Source organism: Melanostigma gelatinosum (genome assembly GCF_949748355.1).
Source record: "Melanostigma gelatinosum genome assembly, chromosome: 14".
In the NCBI taxonomy this organism is placed as follows: Eukaryota; Metazoa; Chordata; class Actinopteri; order Perciformes; family Zoarcidae; genus Melanostigma; species Melanostigma gelatinosum.
The window spans coordinates 1,023,286-1,042,889 of record NC_136647.1 but is presented as its reverse complement, the minus strand read 5'-3'; the positions used below and the strand labels follow the sequence as shown (position 1 = coordinate 1,042,889).

The 19,604-nt window shown below is 48.5% G+C and overlaps 3 protein-coding genes across 3 annotated transcripts; 1 reads left to right on the top strand and 2 right to left on the bottom strand.

The window, feature by feature from the left end:
- Positions 1-4,032: 4,032 nt before the first annotated feature.
- Positions 4,033-6,663, bottom strand: LOC306788449 (early growth response protein 1-like). The gene is made up of 2 exons (XM_079283988.1): positions 6,232-6,663; positions 4,033-5,570 (listed from the first exon to the last, which is right to left on the bottom strand). The coding sequence occupies exons 1-2, from the start codon at positions 6,419-6,421 to the stop codon at positions 4,486-4,488; spliced, it is 1,275 nt and encodes a 424-aa protein (XP_079140114.1). The 5' UTR covers positions 6,422-6,663; the 3' UTR covers positions 4,033-4,485.
- A 982-nt stretch (positions 6,664-7,645) lies between these two features.
- Positions 7,646-9,085, top strand: LOC306787872 (heat shock protein beta-11-like). The gene has a single exon (XM_079283179.1). The coding sequence runs from the start codon at positions 7,935-7,937 to the stop codon at positions 8,526-8,528; it is 594 nt and encodes a 197-aa protein (XP_079139305.1). The 5' UTR covers positions 7,646-7,934; the 3' UTR covers positions 8,529-9,085.
- A 57-nt stretch (positions 9,086-9,142) lies between these two features.
- Positions 9,143-15,013, bottom strand: fam53c (family with sequence similarity 53 member C). The gene is made up of 4 exons (XM_079284212.1): positions 14,957-15,013; positions 14,735-14,792; positions 13,510-14,519; positions 9,143-13,269 (listed from the first exon to the last, which is right to left on the bottom strand). The coding sequence occupies exons 2-4, from the start codon at positions 14,739-14,741 to the stop codon at positions 12,967-12,969; spliced, it is 1,320 nt and encodes a 439-aa protein (XP_079140338.1). The 5' UTR covers positions 14,742-14,792; positions 14,957-15,013; the 3' UTR covers positions 9,143-12,966.
- Positions 15,014-19,604: the final 4,591 nt, after the last annotated feature.

Genomic DNA, 19,604 nt, shown 5'->3' with positions numbered 1-19,604 from the left:
CTTCGGTTCTATTAAACTGAACAGCGATGTTTTAATATCAGTTCAGACGTCAAACTCGTTAATTATTCTCCAGTTTCAGCTTCTCGCTGTTTTAAAGTTTTACAGACAAAACGTTGACCTGGAAATCCTTCAAAACGTTCAGGTACTACTACGATAAAGACACTTTCACCCTTAAAAAAATACTGTCTTTGATGTACTATTTTGAGATATATAAAAAAAGATACATAAAAAACACCTCATGAGACAAACCTTTTGTCTTCTTGCATCTCTTCCCCTCAAAGATTCAGAATACGTAAACTAAACTAGAAATCGCTGGATACTAACCGTCAGTACTACAGCACAGTACTAATACACAGACAGTAGTAACAAAGTATCATGAAGCCTTTTAATATCATAAATACTTTGTGTTGTGGTTTTGAGAATCCTAAATGAAGGAAGCCAAACATTTGTGAAGGACTGTGTCAGTAAAAAGTATGAATGTGTCTATGAACACATATTAATACGTATGTGTACATTAATATGTATATTTACATGCACATTAACATACATTAACGTGTATATTAATAATAATGGTGCACAGAATATTTCTCACACAGACATGAAGAGTAGTTCAGTCCTGAAGGTTGTAAGCAGTTCTCATCCTTCACCACTAGAGGTCAGTCCAACACAACATCACATGAGGTGATGATGATGAAGATGATGAAGATGAGAGCTCTGTAGGTTGTTGTACTAGTACTTTTACTTCAGTAAAGCATCAGAATACTTCCTCCAGCTCTGATGGATCTTTTATAGAGAACACATCCGTTTGTTTGAGAACTTTAAAAACAGAGAAATGATTTATGGAAATATTATAACTCTTTTTTTCCATTCTGCTTTTAATAATAATAATAATAATAATAATAATAATAATAATAATTGTTAAAATAACTTTGCAGCTCAAAGTGCTTCACAAAATAAATGCAAAGTAAAAAGAAAAAGCTTAAATGAACTCTTGAATACATTAAAATAATCTGTTCTCCTTTCAACATAATAAGTTATGTTATTTTTATTCACACATTTAATTTAAAACTATACATTTGTTTCTTTCTTCCTCCTGCATCCTGTTTAAAGCTCATAACAATGTCATCATTTATGATTGACGTAAACATTACAAAGAATAAAGTTCACGTCTCGTTATTTATTTTATTTATATGAATAAAATGTAGTCATTTAAAATGAATCAACAATATTTTATTAAAATCACGGTTCAGAACTTTTTATTGGAAACAAATGAATGATCAGTTCAAAATAAATTAGTAATCAGAAATAAGAAGAGGAACTAGAACGAACACATTTCTCATCATGATAAAATATTTTACACAAAAAAGGTGAATTCATAAAAACATGGTTTTAATGTTTTCAAAACAATTCATTTCGATTCAATTGGAATTTTTTAACGTTAAAAGTAGACTATTTTATTTCTTAATAAAATATAAACACAATCAGACAAAATGTTTTATAAATATAACACCATAATTCAAAGTGTAAAACAAAGAATAATAAAGAATAATGATCAGAGGATGACAATGAGTCAATTATATGTATTTATTGTATTGTTTGTTTATACTATTCACAAGCTGTTCACTTGTCATTTATTTGTGTTATTGTTCTATTTCATTATTTTTAACTCTAAACACGAGGATGTTATGTTAAACCTGCATTGTTGTTCGTAAATTTGTTCAATAAAGTTTTTTAACAAAAGCGGACCCTGAACGCACCAAAATGGCCGCTCCGTGCAAACACACAACTCTGTGAAAGTTTAAATGAGCTCGAGGACAAACAGGGCGGAAGCGTTCAGGTCCGCACGCGGAGGAGTAGGCGCACATGCACTTACCGAACACCGGAGTGCTCCCCGGTGATCCCGGTGGAGGAGGAGGTTACGGTGAAGTAACGTGACGAGGAACCGGTAGCCTCTCACGAGACGATGCTAACGTTCTAAACACCGGAAGCACACCGCGAGGAGGACGCGTTCAGGGACGCATCGGAAACTCCGCTTTTACAGACGACGGCTCAGATTTTCCATTTTACAGTTTTACATATCATCGATAGAAACAAATACAAGTATATGAAAGTGAAACCAAGAGTTTGAATAGTTAATTTCAAAACGAGTTACTTTTTAAAAACAAAAGCCCAAACAGTTGTTTGAGTTTGTAGAACAATTCATATTCTTTAACAAATGTGTTCAAAGGGACACGATACAGTCAAGAGTACTGGTTCGAAATACAGAAAGAGAAAATAACTTGACTTAATCAGGGAGACATTAATAGTTATTTTGTAAAGCACTTTGTAGCATTGTTAAGAAAAATGAAATACGTAAATGAAGGGTTGATATTATTATGTTCTAAAGTAGTTTAGAGTTTGCTGTGTTATTACTTGTGAGAAAGATAAAAACATGTTTCCGCCCGGTCTCGAACCGGGGACCCGGCCTTCAAACCGGGGACCGAAAATAGTAAGCTTTAAGTCTTTTAACTTTCTCCATTCACTCTCTCTGGTATTCTTATCTGTGGGTGTCATATAGTTATGGCCACAAGCGTGATTTTGGGGGCGCTGTTTCTCACCTTCCATACCAGTGAGGAAAGCCTGTTTCATCACGGGAAGCAGTACACGTGAAGCTTCTCCACTAGCTGAACACCAGACAGGTTTCGCTAGCTGGATGACGTCATGCTAATAACTTATTTAGCTTTTTAAAGCAACGGGGACAGATCCAGCACGGACAGTTCGGCAGTGAGAGACATGAAGCACCTGCTGAGACATGATTAGTTATAAATACATCATTATATATATGTGTTTTATATTACAGTGAATATTATTATATGATATATATTATTATATTATACTGAATAGTATATGATATATATATATATTATTATATGATATATATATTATTATATTATACTCAGACTATAGTAAGATGTCCTGATGTTTTTATCAAAGGAATAAAGGTTAAATATTTAACTGTAAACTAGTAATACGTATTTGATACCTTAATGTTTTTGCATCAAATCATTCTGGGATGTTTGCTGACGTTGATTGGATGTTGCACAGCCCACAGAGAACATGTTCCACCAGCTCCACTGAATATATTAGTAGTAGAGTACTGAATCACGAAGTTAAAGCTAAAGTTCTGTTACACACTCACGCACACACACACACACACACACACACACACACACACACACACACACACACACACACACACACACACACACACTCCTGTCCGACCTGCCGTCCCTGTCCGTCTACTACGTCACAGCTCGGTTCACACACACACACACACACACACACACGCACACACGGAGCCTGGGCGACCCGCCAGCAGAGGGTTCGGAAGCTCCTTATTTGGGCTGCAGTGACAGGAAACACCATATTTGGGCTGTTCTTCCTGAAGTAAGCTGCTGGTGACAAAGTCTGATCCCATTGGCTGAGAGACACACACGCACAAGATTGTGTGTGTGCGTCTCCTGAATGCACCTTTAAACTCTGACCTTCACGTTAGATTTTTACCAAAAAAACGACTTTTATTCTAACTTATTCTAACTTTTCAGTTTTTCGATTAAAAAATATAAAATAAAAACAAATGTGTATATATATATATATATGTACATACATAAGCATTAAATACAAATATTTACACAATAAATAATGAATTACTTTTCGTCTGATTCATTAATAATTGATCTGATCGTTCCCGATGGTCTGTATCAGTTTGAATCTTCTGATTCGTTGTTGAAGTCATGATCACGGCCCCTTTAGCTGCTTGTTCTGGAGCTTTCGACCACAAAACATGGTCTTCTTCAGCCACAGTTGTCATGAAACTGTTGATGATACAAATCCCCATTTTGTGTTCAATGTCGACCGAACAGTTTTTTAACCTTAGAAATAAAAGCTGACAAACAACCCCCACTCAAGGACCTCTTACTGAGGAGCTTTCACCCAGACTCACATGGTCTTCATCAGCAGAGACGATCAGTGTGAAATAAAAAGCACCAACAGTGTTTCTGACATTTTATTCTCGTATCTCTAAGAGGAAACACGTTCAGTATAAAATCATGTAAACGTCCCAGAAACCTACTCAGTAGGTACATACTCATGTACTCATATGTACACTGTACTACATGTACTCATATGTACACTGTACTACATGTACTCATATGTACACTGTACTACATGTACTCATATGTACACTCATCGTCAACAACAGTCTCTGTACATTCAGGTAACCGGCTCTCTCTCCTTATCTCAGCACTTTTCCCTCTGAAGTTTAGTACGAGGAGGTTTTAGTTCATGTCTTCCTGTACGGTGGCTGAAAAGGCTCAAAAAGAACCAGCAGCCAGTGAGTAAAAACATCCAATCAGCTGCTGACCTCGCCCACAAATATCAGACATCCGGTCAGATACGCGAGTTTGGTTTTAAAGGTTCAGAGTTCAGTCTGAGACTTCCTGTCTGTCAGCAGATGCTGGAGCCGAGGAGCTCCGACTGAGGACTCCCCACCGGAGAGGAGCAGGAGAAGGAGTAGAGGTGGGAGGACGGCGAGGAGGTGAAGCAGGGGGAGTGGAAGAGGGAGGTGGCGGGGGAGGGTGAGCTGTGAGCGGGGGAGGGGGAGGAGTAGGAGGAGCAAGGGGAGGAGATGGGAGCAGAGGAGGAGGAGGAGCAGCAGGAGGAGGTCTTGCGGTCCCGCTGCTTCTGGTGGATCTTGGCGTGCCGCTTGCGCTCGTCGCTGCGGGCGAACTTGCGTCCGCACTCGGCGCAGGCGAACGGCTTCTCGCCGGTGTGCGTGCGGATGTGCGTGGTCAGGTGGTCGCTGCGGCTGAAGCTGCGCATGCAGATGCGGCACTGGAACGGTCTCTGGCCCGTGTGGACGCGCACGTGACGCGTCAGTTCGTCGGAGCGGGAGAAGCGGCGCTCGCAGCCGTCGGCGGGGCAGGCGTACGGGCGCTCGTGCGGCGGCGTCTTGCACTGACGTCCACCGGCGGGGGACCTCCTGACCCGGCCCGGTTTGGCAAGCTGGTGGGCCTGGTGGGCGGAGCCTCGAGGCTGGATCTGCGAGGAGGAGAAGGCTTTGATGGTGGAGAGCGGCGTGAGCGCCGGCGGGTTCGCCTGCTTCTGGTCCTGGAGCGGGCAGAGCTCGCCGGCGTGCGAGAGGAGGTAGTCGGGGAGCATCTGCACCACCTGGAGGGCAAGCCTAGAGGCAGGGTAGGTGGGAGGGGGGCCATGCGGCGGGAAGGCGTGGGGGGAGTCGGTGGCGGCGGGGGGGAGGTCGGGGCCGCCGGCGGACGTGTAAGTCGGCGTCGCGGAGAAGACGGAGGCGACGTCGCTGGAGCCGCAGCTGATCTGGACTGAGCTGAAGCTCGGCGGGGATGACATCACCGATGATGTCACCGACGATGTCGCGGGGGGGACGCTGACAAAACCCGTGAACAGGCTGAGGAGAGGCTCCGCCCACAGGCCGCCGCTGGAGGCGGGCTCAAAGCTGAAGCGACCGCTGTAGGCCAGAGGGGGGAAGCTGTGCAGGTCCAGGTCTGGCAGAGAGTCTGAGGGAGGAACAGAAGAAGAAGTTATCTGTCTGCGGCACACCTGAGACACAGCGCCGCTCTGATTGGCTGCAGATAAAGATGACGTCATTGTTTTAACTTCAAGTCTCATTGGGACTACAGATGAAAAATAACCTTTTGGCTAACTCTGGCGCATTTGCAGAAATGTTTTTATTAATGTGCAATGTCCCGTTCAAATAAACCAACAAATATAAAAACTAGTTGAACTAGTTTAGGTGTTTAATTATTAATCAATCATAATAAATCATCGATTATCTAGCTGACAACAAGCATCATTTAAACAACTTTAAAACACTCTTTTAAATCATGACAGTTCATTCATCTTTAAATGCATTAATAATAATAATAAAGTCAGGACTTTCACTTTTCTCGATGAATTATTAAACGTGGGATTTTACTCATTGAAGTTATTTATTTCTGCATATTTCTCATAAAAATGTGAAACTTTTCAGGTGTTTTTATTCACAAGGAGCCCTCCTCCTCCTCCTCCTCCTCCTCCTCCTCCTCCTCCTCCTCCTCCTCCTCCTCCTCCTCCTCCTCCTCCTCCTCCTCCTCCTCCTCCTCCTCCTCCTCCTCCTCCTCCTCCTCCTCCTCCTCCTCCTCCTCCTCCTCCTCCTCCTCCTCTAGGCCTCCTCCTCACCTCCGTACTCCCCGGGCTCCAGCAGCCCGGCTCCCTCCGCCGCCGACGCGGCCAGCAGCGAGCCTCCCGCCGCTGCGTTCTGGAGCAGCATCTGCAGCTCCTCGAGCTTCGAGTAGTACCCGTCCAGCGGGGAGGGGGGCGGCGGGAGTCCGGCCAGAGGGTCCGAGACCTGCAGGGCGGACACGGCCATGTCTCCGAAGGAGGAGGAGGAGTGGAGCTCCGGAGCACCGAGCTTGTTCCTGCGGGAGGACTGAGCTGATGAGCCCGACGGAGAGGCGCTCTGTCCGGGCTGCTGCTGCTCAGAGGAAGCCCACACTGACAGGGTGGAAAGCTCCGGAGGTTAAGATAATAATCCACTTTAGATGTTTAGTGCTGAGTCAGCACCGGGAGAGTAAACAACGTTACCGGGCAGGTGTCTCCACGTGCTGTTGAACTTGAGAGTGTCACTTTCTTCACGAGGATCTCCGGCTTTATAAAGACTCCTGCGTGACGTACGTTCCCTAATATGGTGCGGAGGAAAGCCCATATTTGGGCAGAGCGGTGAGCGCGTGCAGCCCCGGTGAGCGCGTGCAGCCCCGGTCAACCCCCCCCCCCTAAACTCCTGCTGCTGGTTTTTGGAGCGTGAACGGATCCGGTAGAGTCCACCAGACTCCCGGTCCGGGTCTGACGGACCGGACTGCAGCCGGTAAACGGAGAGCAGAGAGCCGCCATGACCGGAAACAACCCGGAGACACGTCACGGCTCGGATCAGGTTCTGAGGCCTGACGTAACATATGGAGATCAGCCTGCACGTGTCATCACTTCCTCGAGCCTTATTTGGGTGTTTTTCCGGTCGGACTTGCTGATCTGAGAGCGAAGAGGAGGCGGGACCTCTTTCACGCAACACTTCAGAGTGTACTCTGTCAGTAGAGGTACAAGTACTCTGTTCAGTAGTGAGAAAGCAGGTACTCTGTGCTGAAATAGAGTAAAAGTACAACAGTCTAAAAGTACTCTGTTAGCAGTAAAAGTACACAAATACTATCAGATTCATGTATTTTAAGTAACAGTCGTAAAAAATACTACCAGTGTGTTTGTGTTGATATGTAGAATAATACATTTATTATGATATATATATATATTACAAACGTGTTGAGTCCCGTTCTTTAATAAACAGAGGACACGTCATACCGAGTGGGAAAAACATCTACACCAACACATATTATAGTCTATAAATAGACTCACGTGGAGACATGGACTTTAAATAAAACACACAAACACATGAGCTTTATGTTCCGAATGTTTATGTTTGACCGTGATGTTGGTTTTAAAGGTGTACAGAATGCATAAGAGATCACAGGGGGATTAGCTCAGATGGTAGAGCGCTCGCTTAGCATGCGAGAAGTAGCGGGATCGATGCCCGCATCCTCCATTATTTATTAGATACTGAAACTTCTGAAGAAACTTTTGTTCCATAAAAGGTGTCAATATATTTATGTGATCACTGATGAGACAATATCGTGTGTGTGTCACAGTCTAAAATAATCAGCTGTTCATGACTCAACATGCCAACCATCTCAGCTTTGTTCTATTTCTGCTGCAGAACTCTGTCATGTTCTTTATGAAGGAATGAACACACACACACACGCACGCGCACGCGCACGCACACACACACAGTATATAAACAGCAGACCGTCCCACTCTGTCTAAACTCCTCGAGCAGCAGCATGTTGTGTCCCAGCGTCTTCCAGCCGTCCCCCTTCACTACGCGGTCTCTCCTGGACCTGGACCCGTTCTGGCCGGTCCGCAGCCTGTGGCCTGAGACCCGGCCGCTCCTCCACCTGGTGGAGCAGGAGGTGCTGTGCCTCCTACTGGAGATGAGGCGGAGCATGGAGCACATGGAGAGGCTGCACCGGAGGATCTTCGAGGAGATCGACCAGACCTGGTCGCAGAGGGGGGCCTTCGAGACCATCGCGGTCCATGAGCTGGGGAGAGCCGGCGGCGGCTTTGCCCTCAGTCTGGACACACAGGCGTTCTCCCCGGAGCAGCTGTCCGTCAAACAGGTGGGCAGGAAGCTGAGGGTGAGCGGCCGGACTGAGAGGAAGCAGGACTCTTCCTCCTCCTGCTGTCAGGACTTCATGAAGGAGCTCCAGCTGCCGGACGGCATCGACCACGAGGCCCTCACCTGCTCGCTGGTGGGGGGGCGGCTGCAGATCCAGGCCCCCCCGGAGAGAGCGCTGCATGATGGGAAAGAGAGGCTGGTGCCCATCAGACTCACCTCCTCCTCTGCGTCAGAGAGCAGCCCTGCTGAGAGGAACTGAACAGTGAAGCTTCTCGTCTTTTCTCATATCTTTGTTTTAAATGTTCTTGATGAGTCACAGTTCTATCAAATGTAACTTCACTTTCCTTTAAATAAATAAAAATACTTTTTCTTTCAATTAATTAAAAATAATTCCAAAACGTAACTTTTTTTTCCTCTTAAAATGTAAACTATAATCTCAAATGTGACTTTGTGTGAAACAATATGACATGATTTAAAAACAGAAAATAAAATATGGTAAACAAACAACAGTACGTTAAAACAAGTATGTTGGGTTGCATGTGAACTAAAAGAGCAAAGACGTGTAACTGTAAGGATGTCAGAGTCTGAGTCAGTGGGGGTCCTGGTCTTGGTTCTGATGGCCAGAGACACCGAGGCGTGTTTCCTCAGCTTCACACGCTGCTTCCAGTCTGTGATCCACGTGGAGCTGGTAGACCTGGTCCTGCAGCAGAGACGGTGTTGAAGGCAGAGCTGAAAGTCCACAATCAGGGTCCTGGTCCAGATTCTGAGGAGTCCAGATCCTGGAGGTCTCTGTCCAGAGTAGAGGGAGTTGTCTTTGTGGTGTGTGTGTGTGTGTGGGGGGGGGGGGGGGGGAATTGGGACTTCATGCTCATAGTCATGACGTTTGTCATAATTAATAAAATAGCTTCGTAGCATCTTAACTTTACTTTTTTTTATCTCATAACAACACAAATATTCTGACTTCTGTGTTTATTTGGACTTTCTTCTCCTTGTGTGTATTCAGTGGTATTTTGGTCGCCTGTCTTTGTTTTAAATGTTCTATATGAATAAAGTTTGACCAAACATTTGAATCGACTTGATGACAATAAAAACACAGGACACCAGTTTTTCTCCTTTCTTTGTAAAATAATTCTCAATAAACTTAATTTATTCACAAACTGCTTTTCAAATTTGCCATGTCGTCATTGTTCTTTTTTTTTTTAAATCACATACAATAAAAAACATTTCTAAAAGACGAGATGTCCGAGTCTCTCCGCTAACTTTGTACACGACTCCTCCGTCCTCGAGCTTTTTTTATATATTTTAAAACACGATGCGTTCATCGCCGACACGTCGTCACGCTCAGACATCAGATTAGAAATATTAAGAAAAAACAGCAGAAAGTAAAGAACAGAGGGACTAAGAGTTTAACAGCTACGGTACACATCTCTTCTTCTTCTCCATTAGTTTAGTCTTTTTTACGTTTTAACGTTTTGATTTACAGAATAATAGAATATGTTCAGTTAAGGCTTATGTCGGGCGATCAACAGAAACAAACCAACGAACCAGGAGGAGGAGGGGCGCTTGTTAATGTGTGTTACGGGGACACTGTGCGTGTGTAAATGTGTGTTACGGGGACACCGTGTGTGTGCGTGTAAATGTGTTATGGGGACACCGTGTGTGTTACGGGGACACCGTGTATGTGTAAGTGTGTGCTACGGGGACACCGTGTGTGTAAGTGTGTGTTACGGGGACACCGTGCGTGTGTAAGTGTGTGCTACGGGGACAACGTGTGTGTAAGTGTGTGTTACGGGGATACCGTGTGTGTAAGTGTGTGTTACGGGGATACCGTGTGTGTAAGTGTGTGTTACGGGGATACCGTGTGTGTAAGTGTGTGTTACGGGGACACCGTGTGTGTTACGGGGACACCGTGTGTGTAAGTGTGTGTTACGGGGACACCGTGTGTGTGCGTGTAAATGTGTGTTCCAGAGATACTGGTTGTGTTACAGGTGCACCGAGTGTGTAAATGTGTGATACTGGGATAATGTGTTATGAATTTGTGTTACAGGGGCAGTATTTTTAAGGGTCTTACAAGACCAGTATGTGTGTGCATCTTACAGGGACACTGTGTGTGTATATTTGTCTTACAGGACCAATGCGTGTTTGTGTAATGTCTTAGAAGGAAACTGGGTGTGTATTTGTGTTACACGGACACTGTAGTCAGCAAGTGTACTACAGGGGCACTTTGCATGCATATGTGGGTTAGTAGGACATTGTGTTCAGTAGGCGTGTTACAGGGGCGCCTGTATGTGTATAAAAAGGACATTATGTTCTGCATGTGTTACAGGGACATTATGTTTGAATGTGTGTGTTACAGGGACATTGTGTTTGTATGTGCGTGTGTTACAGGGACATTGTGTTTGTATGTGTGTGTTACAGGGACATTGTGTTTGTATGTGTGTTACAGGGACATTGTGTTTGTATGTGTGTGTTACGGAGACATTGTGTTTGTATGTGTTACGGAGACATTTCTGGTTTGCTATTTAAATGTAGTTGTTTTGTAAATTTAAGTGAAGACTAGCTGTTTGTTTTTTTCTAGTGGACAACACGTGAAGCTAACAAGCTATCTTATAGTTAACTTTAATGTCGTCTTAAAGGAGCAGTCCAACACTTTGGTAAATAGTCTCATCGTCTTCCTCTCAGGGCGAGATGTTCAACACGTCACCTGACAGGAGTCTGGTAGAGGCAGGGGTCCCCCAGTCGTTATGCTAAGCTAGGCTACCAAACATGAAACTGCTGTTCACCTGAATGCCTCACTGTGTTTCTAAAACGTTGAACTGTTCCTTTAAGAGAGAGAGGATGTTTTTGTAAAAACAATCTTTTACAAAGTGAAACCAAGTTATGAAACTTCAACATGACGATCCATCACAGCCGACGTTTAGACATCTTTACTTTTCAAACTAATTTTATTGAATCGTAACTCTTTTACTCTTCGGTGCATTCAGGGACATTTGGACATCCGAGGCCTGAGAGTCGTCTGCTGAACTGAACCAACCAAAGATATGTTCTTGTTTTTAACGGTAATCCTGTTAACTTGTAGATTGTCTCCCTGGTTTCAGTCTCTAACGTCTCTATTAGATGCGTTTTTAAATCAGCAGCTTAAAAATAAACTCTCGGATGTCCGAGTGTCTTTGAACGCATCATTAAAGAGACCTTTACTTCCTCTCTGCTAAGGAGCAGTTTGTAAGCGGCATTTTTGTAAATACTACAAACCCGATTCACATGAAACTTGGTGGAAGGGTGCGACACGAGCCAAGGAAGATCCCAGAATGCTTTGGGGCAAAAATCTAAATCAAACGCAGACTGTGACGGATAATTTTCATGAGGGTTTGAAAGCATCAGCAGGAAACATGTGGTTCAGACCTTCAACGTGCACTTCTTCTTCTTTTAGTGACTTTCAAGCAGAAATTGGGAGAACATATTTAAAAATAAAATAAAAAAATTATCATAAAATAACCTTTTGAACATTTTCCATCGGACGTCCTGGTCGTTACTTTCTCACCTGGTGGTTCTGTGGATCTTCAGCATCCAGATTAAATCCAGAGAAGAGTAAACGTCTTCTGGGAATAAATTATGGAAAATAATTTAAAACCGTCTGATACCACCGTCTGGTCAGAATCATAATTTGATGACTTTCATTTTTGGCAGAATGTCAGAAACATCTAGTTTTTAAAATCCAGATTTAACTCTGAATTTCAGATGTATTAAAGATAAATTAGTTTTCTGTAATTTAAAGATAAACATGAATATAAAATGTTCGTCTTCATAATAAAACATCGTGTATTAAATAACTTAAACCATCTGAACATCATTACAGGAGGATATTACTATTTTCTTTTTCCTGCGATTTCAAAATAAAAGTGTTTCCTGTGAGGTGTAAAGTAGTGGTGTGAATAAAAAGCATCTGAAAACATGAGATGTGACGAAGAGGCTGTAACATTCCTCTTCTTCTGGTGGTGCTTTAACGGCATTATGGAGACGTTTGTGAGCTCAGAAGACAAACATATAAATATATAAATAAACAAATAAATAAATGACATCATCTGGATTCAATCTGAAGTCAGATGACCACCAGGAGCTTGTGATGTCTCTCACAGACACACACACACACACACAAAAAGGTGGACAACAGCATCAGTGGCTGCCTGCCCTCAGTGAAGCCTGACAGGACGACGCCACCAATCAGCAGCCAACCTGAACGCATCGCCACGCCCAGGTCACATGACCGTGTGTGTGTGTGTCTCTGTTTGGGGTTTATTATTATTATTACTCTCTGGAGGTAGAGGTCTGGTGTCACGGTGCAAGGACCTAAACGTGGCGATGCCATTGTAGGTTTGGCGCTGCAGCCTCGTCGGACTGTTAAGCGTGTTGGAAGACACCTGGACGGGTCTTCAGGTACCTGGTGTGTTAGCACGATGCTAAGCTAAACTTCCTCTCCTTCAGTCTTCACCATCCGGCAGTCACATCATCACTGTCGTCGTCAGCGTTCAGCTCACCCAATGAGAGAAGGCGTTGTTCCTGAGAGCCTTGCTGATTGGTGGCAAGGAGGCGCGGTGTGAAGGAGACGATGGCGGTGCGTGGGGGGAGAGGGGCGGGGCTTCAAAAAATTAAAATCCAAAACAACGAAACAAGAGAACAGCCTTCCATTTACAAACGCCTCAGTTTTCTTCTATCAAGTTCAAGTCCAGTTCTGTACAATCCCTCTCGAACACGGCCGGCTGCGCCGCCTCACGCTCCTGCGCCTCCTCCTCCTCCTCCTCCTCCTCGTCCTCCTCGTTGTCCTCCTCGCGGCACTCCTCGTCGCTCTCGCTCAGCGGCCCGATGCTGGTCCTGCCCAGGCACTCGGCCGGCGAGCAGGAGCCCCGGAAGTCGCCCATGAAGGACTCCATGCCCATGAAGACGTCACCGCAGGCCAGCCTGCCGCCGCCACGCTCCAGACACTGAGGGTCGATGCTGCGCGTCTGCAGGAGGGAAGAAGAAGAAGAACAATTGTTACCAAGCGATGAGATCAAAATATCACTCGTCCGCTTACGCCGTCGGATTCTGACCTTGTTAAGAGCCATGAAAATAAAAGAAGCTGCAAGAACCTCAGTAGAACGGAGACGACGAGAAGCAACAACACCGTTGAAAGATGCACAGATTTAGTCTTTTTAAAAAGACCAATATTTTGAATGTGAATAAAAAGCCGGCCCACACGGTACCTGGGTCATCTTGGTGAAGTCGAGGACGGGTCTGGCACACGGTCTGTCGGGGTCCCGGCGTCTCTTCAGACCCGGTTTGAGCAGCAGCAGGTCGCAGGGCTGCGAGTGGCAGCGCGGCAGCTGCGGAGGCAGACTCCTCCTCAGAGACGACGGTGTGCTGCAGGCCGAGGAGGGCGAGGCGGGAACAGGGCCGCCCGACGCCGACATGGCCGAGCAGCTCGGCGGACGCGCCGGCATCTGGCTCGGCACCGGAGGAGGAGGCGGCGGCGGTGGCAGGAACGTGGAGGCCGCCGCCGAGTCTCTGATGAGCACGGGGGAGAGGGAGAAACGCCTCTGAGGAGGGGGAGGCGGGTGTAGGGGGGAGGGAGAGGAGGAGCAGGAGGAGGGCGAGGGGAAGAAGCAGCAACAGGCTCCGCCCCCCGCCGCTGCCTCGCTGGGGTCCCACGGAAAGCTCCAGGGCAGCGGTGAGTCCGGAGACAGCGCCAGGCTGAAGAAGGTGGGGCTGGATGAGGAGTGCAGCGACGAGTTCAGGGAGGAGCTGGGGGCGCGGAGAGGACAGGCTCCTCCCCCCACCACGCCCACCCCTATGACTCCTCCCCCCGCCGTGACCCCTCCCCCGTGACACTGCTGGCGACTGACGGGAGTCCAGACCCGCGAGGCGCTGGGCCGCCAGGTGTACCGGCAGCGCGACAGGTCCTCGGGCACCGACAGCGAGCGGCAGTGCCGTTTGGGGGGAGGGGGAGGGGGAGGTGGGGGCCCGGGGCCACAGAGGGGGGGGGCTGTCGGGGCCCCGGGGAGGGACAGCTCAGATGCTGAGGTGCTGGGGGCCAGGGGCCGGTGCTGCTGCAGGTGAGAGGGGGGGGCGCCGTCCAGGGGGTCGCCCCCCTCCTGCAGGTGAGCATCTGGGGGCACCAGGGGCACGGGGCCGGGGGAGGGGGGGAAACTAGAGCTCAGTAACCCCCCCTGCAGGCCGGACTTGGAGGGAGGGCAGAGCTGCCAGTAGCTGCTCTCTGAGAGGAACAAACACACACATGATAACGTTATTTACTTTACTTTTCAGTTGCATCATGGGAAATGTAGGATCCAGTGTTTCTCAGGGTTTTACCCAAACTAGAGACTGAAAGTCAGGATCTCCAACTCTGCTGTCCAGATCAGTGTGTTGTAATTTACTGGCATTCTCTTAATTTAGAGCAAATCACATAATCCTTGAATGTGAAACACTCACCAGGCATCAAGCCATCTGGGGACCAGCACTCTGCGAGGGTTTTCAGGTCCAGCAGGGACTAAAAGACCAAAAGGTGGAGTTTTAACAGAAAATGCAGTTTTATTTGTGTTGAAGAAAATGTTTAAAACTCAAACGTCGCGACGTTCTTTCGAGCCGTTCCTTCGCGACGTTCCTTCGCGACGTTCCTTCGCGCCGCCCCGCGACGTTCCTGTTGAGACTCACCAGATAGAAGTCCCCTGGTGGAGCAGGGTCACCTTCCAGAGTCTGCTTCCTCAGGCTCTCCAACAACAGCGTGACCACAACATAGTGGCAGGAGGCGGGGCCAAGGGGGGAGACGTGGGAGGAGAGGGAGAGAGCGGGGGGGAGAGGGGAGGAGGAACAAGAGGAGGGAGGGGAAAGCCACAACCGGTGTTTTTGGGTGTCCGGCCGTTCGGTCCGTCTCAGGAGGAGGGGGGGAGGGGCTGAGGGCTGAGACTCCTCCTCCTTACCTCAGGGCCAGGTAGCCCCGCCCACTCTCACAAGGACATTGTCAAGTCAGCTGTTGCCGCCGGCAACTCACCTGGAGAGGAAGGAGAGACACGAGTGTTGAGTTCACTTCAGTTACACTATGATGCCTTCAGGCTCTGCTCAGTGAACATGAGTACTGGCTGAAGGTTCATTATAACGTTATCATGATGTGTTCACATGTCATCTGTAAAATGTAGTTTTGGTTATGAACTCGAATAAATCCAGTAGTTTGAAGGAGATGTTTTCACGTTAATATAAAATAGATACATGAAAAGATCACTTGTATTGATCATTTGTCATCATCATCACATTAAATAATATCTTTACATCCACACTGCCAACACTACAGCCACAGGAACACTGAATATATAATACAGATATATAAAAAAATATATATATACATACATATATATATATATATATATATATACATACATATATATATATATATATATATATATATGTATGTATATATATATATACATACATATATATACATACATACATACATATATATATATATATTGTGGCAGCCGGAGGGGCAACCTCAGAGGAGAAGTGGTAGAGGGACGATATTGCCTGACATGGAGGCGGAGCCCCATGTCAGGGAGTGGAAAAGAGCGCCAAACCACCATCAGCCCAACAAGCAACACCTGAGGAGGAGAGACGAGGGAGCGACCACACCCTATCAGAGGAGGAGGAGGGGACTATAAAAGGGCCCCGGACACAGGAAACTAGGAGAGAGTAGGAGTGGAAGGAGACGGAGAAAAAGCAAACCCATTGGAGACAACTGCCTTACCCCTTGATCACCCTGGAACGTCTGACTACCCGCCCGGCTCCCGACCCCTGCCTGTACGACTACCCTGCTCCTGCCCGCGCCCTGGACCGTATGAGGAATACCCGTTGTGCACCGAACCGTGGAAGTGAACACCGACCATCCCTCTGGAAAGCGGACAGTGTATTGTTGAGTGTCTATCCTACCTCTATCCACTCTCTATATTCAGTAAAAACCTCACTTGCACCCTTTATCTACCGACTGGTTGTGTTTATTGGTCCGTGTTGTCGTGAAACCCCCTTGCCACCCCGGGGGCTGTCACAATTTGGTGGAGAATGTGGGCACAGTCCGGTTCTGGCAACACTGACCGATAGACCGACCGACCCAGTAAGCATGGCCACCCCGGTGCCATTTCAAGAGCTGCTAGCGGGGCTAATCGCTAGCAACCAGGAAACCCAAAAACGCCACGAACAAGCCATGCAAGTACAAATGCAAATCCTCCAAGCACAGCAGCAACAACAATACCAACAGCAAGTACACATGGAGAAGTATATGGAGGTACAAACCGAACGCGCGGAGGCGATGCAACGCGAAATCAAGGGCATGTTACAGACACAACAGGAGCAACGTACCGTGGAGAAAGCCAACCCAGCGCGCTTCCTTCTCAAGCAGACGGCAGCTGACGATGTTGAAGTGTTTTTTCAGATATTCCAGACAACGGCACTCCGGGAAAAATGGCCAGAAGAGCACTGGGCTGAGTTGATAGCCCCCTTTTTGATCAACGAAACGCAAGTAACGTATCAGGACTTAGAGCGCGCTGGAAAAGTTGACTTCCGGGTGTTGAAAGCGGAAGCGTTACAGCGATGCGGGGTCACGCTGTTAATAAAGGCACAACGATTTCATGAATGGACATATGACACCTCCCTTTCTCCGCGAGCCCAGATGCATGAGATCAAGAGGATTACGACGGCCTGGCTGCACGCAGAGCCAACCGAGGTGTCGCCCACCGATCGTGTCGTCATGGACAAATTCCTTAGATCCCTCCCGTATGAGGCAAAAAAATTGGCCGGCCAGAGAAACCCCCGCAACCTCGAGGAACTGGTAGAGATCATGGAGGGTTACCACGCAGCACAAGCGTTAGTGCGTGGGGGAAGAAACCCGAAAGTGGAGGGGTCCACCCGCAAAGAAAAGATGAGAACGGAGGAAACTACCTATGTGTCTCCCTCCTTTCCCCCAGGCTTTCCCCGACGTCGGCCGGCGTTTGGACCGGAAGAGAGGAGGTGCTACCACTGCGGCGAGATCGGGCACATCGCCTGGGAATGTCCTCACCGCCAGGACGCACCCATGCCCACGGCCAGTGAGGGGAGTCGCCCATGCGGACTGATTACCGGATGCTGGGCCACTCACGAGGACCACATGCCCCTCACCCCGGTCAAAGTAAACGGCCGCGACGCCTCCGCGATGGTGGACTCCGGGAGCGCTATTACCTTGGTGAGACCTACGTTTGCTCAGTACCCGCTCCTAACCGGCACCCGAGCGGTCACGTGCATCCATGGGGAGACCCGCGAATACCCCACCACCGCCCTCGAGATATACACGACGAGGGGTAGATACGTCGGCACTGCAGGAGTAGTGGAAGGACTCCCCGTAGAGGTGCTGGTCGGCCGAGACCTGCCCGTGTTCCAGGAGCTGTGGCGCAGCCTGGTGGTGAAACCAGGTACGACCCCTCACCGAAAGTACAAGAAGAAAGCCATCTGTGGGCTGGGGGAGGAGATCTCCACCGATCCCCTATCGGAAGGAGTCGCCAGTGCCGTGGCCCGGGCGTTGGTGGAGGCCACCCAACCCAACCCCGAGGACGTATATGCCACAGCCGTCGAGAACGACGGACCCTCCAGCCCCAGTGAGCCCGAAGGAGAGGCGCCGCCCATCCCCGAGGAGGCAGATACCCCCTACCTCGAAGAAGAGGAGCTGGCCGGGCTGTTTCCCCAGGACCCGGAGGAGCCCATCTTACCCGGGCCCCTCACAGGGAGGTTTGGGACGGCCCAGTTGGAGGACCCCAACCTAGCCCACGCCCTTCGGCAGGTGGCCGCCGTAGACGGACGACCACTGGACGGGGTAAGAGACCTCCCTCCCACACATTTCTCCATTTATAACGGGCTCCTCTACCAGGTAGTAATAAGGGACGGGGCCCCCCTCAGGTTGTTACTGGTACCCCGTCCTTTCATACCCTCTGTCCTCCAGTTAGCCCACTCCCATATCCTAGGTGCCCATCTAGGAGTGGAGAAAACCCTGGAAAGGGTGAGGGCCAGGTTCCACTGGCCCGGAATAAAAAAGGCCGTGGAGGATTACTGCCGGAGCTGCCCCGAATGTCAACAAGTGGCCCCACAACCCCATCACAGAAACCCGCTGGTGCCCCTGCCGATCATCACCGTCCCCTTCAGCAGGATCGGGATGGACCTAGTGGGGCCACTACCCAAGACCAACCGGGGACACAGGTACATCCTGGTGATAGTGGATTACGCCACCCGGTATCCCGAAGCCATTCCCCTACGCTCTATGGCCACCAAGGGCATTGCAAGGGAGCTGGTGATGTTGTTTTCCAGGGTCGGAATACCGGAGGAGATTCTCACCGACCAAGGAACCCCGTTCATGTCTAGGATCATGAAGGATCTGTGTGGCATGCTGAAGGTGACCCAACTGAGGACGTCGGTGTATCACCCCCAAACGGACGGACTAGTAGAACGATTCAACCAGACACTGAAAAAAATGTTGAAAAAAACCATGGACCAGGACGGGAAGAATTGGGACCAACTGCTACCCTTCCTGATGTTCTCCATCAGAGAGGTGCCCCAGGCCTCTACCGGATTCTCGCCCTTCGAGCTCCTGTACGGTCGACGACCCCGGGGGCTACTCGACCTGGCCAAAGAAGCCTGGGAACACCAACCCTCCCCCTACCGCACCATGGTGGACCACGTCGAGGAGATGAGGGTGAGGATGGCATCCCTCTGGCCCATCGTCCGAGAACACATGGCCGAGGCACAGGCGGCCCAAGCCCGCGTGTACAACCGGGGAACCCAACCCCGAGTGTTTAACCCAGGGGATCGGGTGTTGGTCCTGGTACCCACGGCGGAATGTAAGTTTCTAGCCCGATGGAGGGGGCCGTATGAAGTGATGGAGAAATTGGGGCCGGTAAACTACCGAGTCCGGCAACCAGGTCGGAGGCACCCGACGAAGGTTTATCATGTGAACCTGCTCAAGAAATGGGTGCGTAGGGATGCCATGCTCTGTTTCTCTCTCTCTACCCTCCCAGGAAAAACGGAGCCAGTCGAGGTACCCGTGGGAGAAGAGTTGACCCCCCGGCAGAAGCAGGACGTCCGGGAAATGGTGGATCGGTTCCGGGACGTGTTCTCCCCGGACCCCGGATACACCACACTGGTGCAACACCGGATAATCACCGAGCCCGGGAAGAAGGTGAAGCTAAGGCCGTACCGCATCCCCGAAGCCCGCCGGGGGGCGATAGAGAGGGAGGTACAGAGTATGCTGGAGGCCGACATCATCGAACCCTCGACGAGCGAGTGGTGCAGCCCT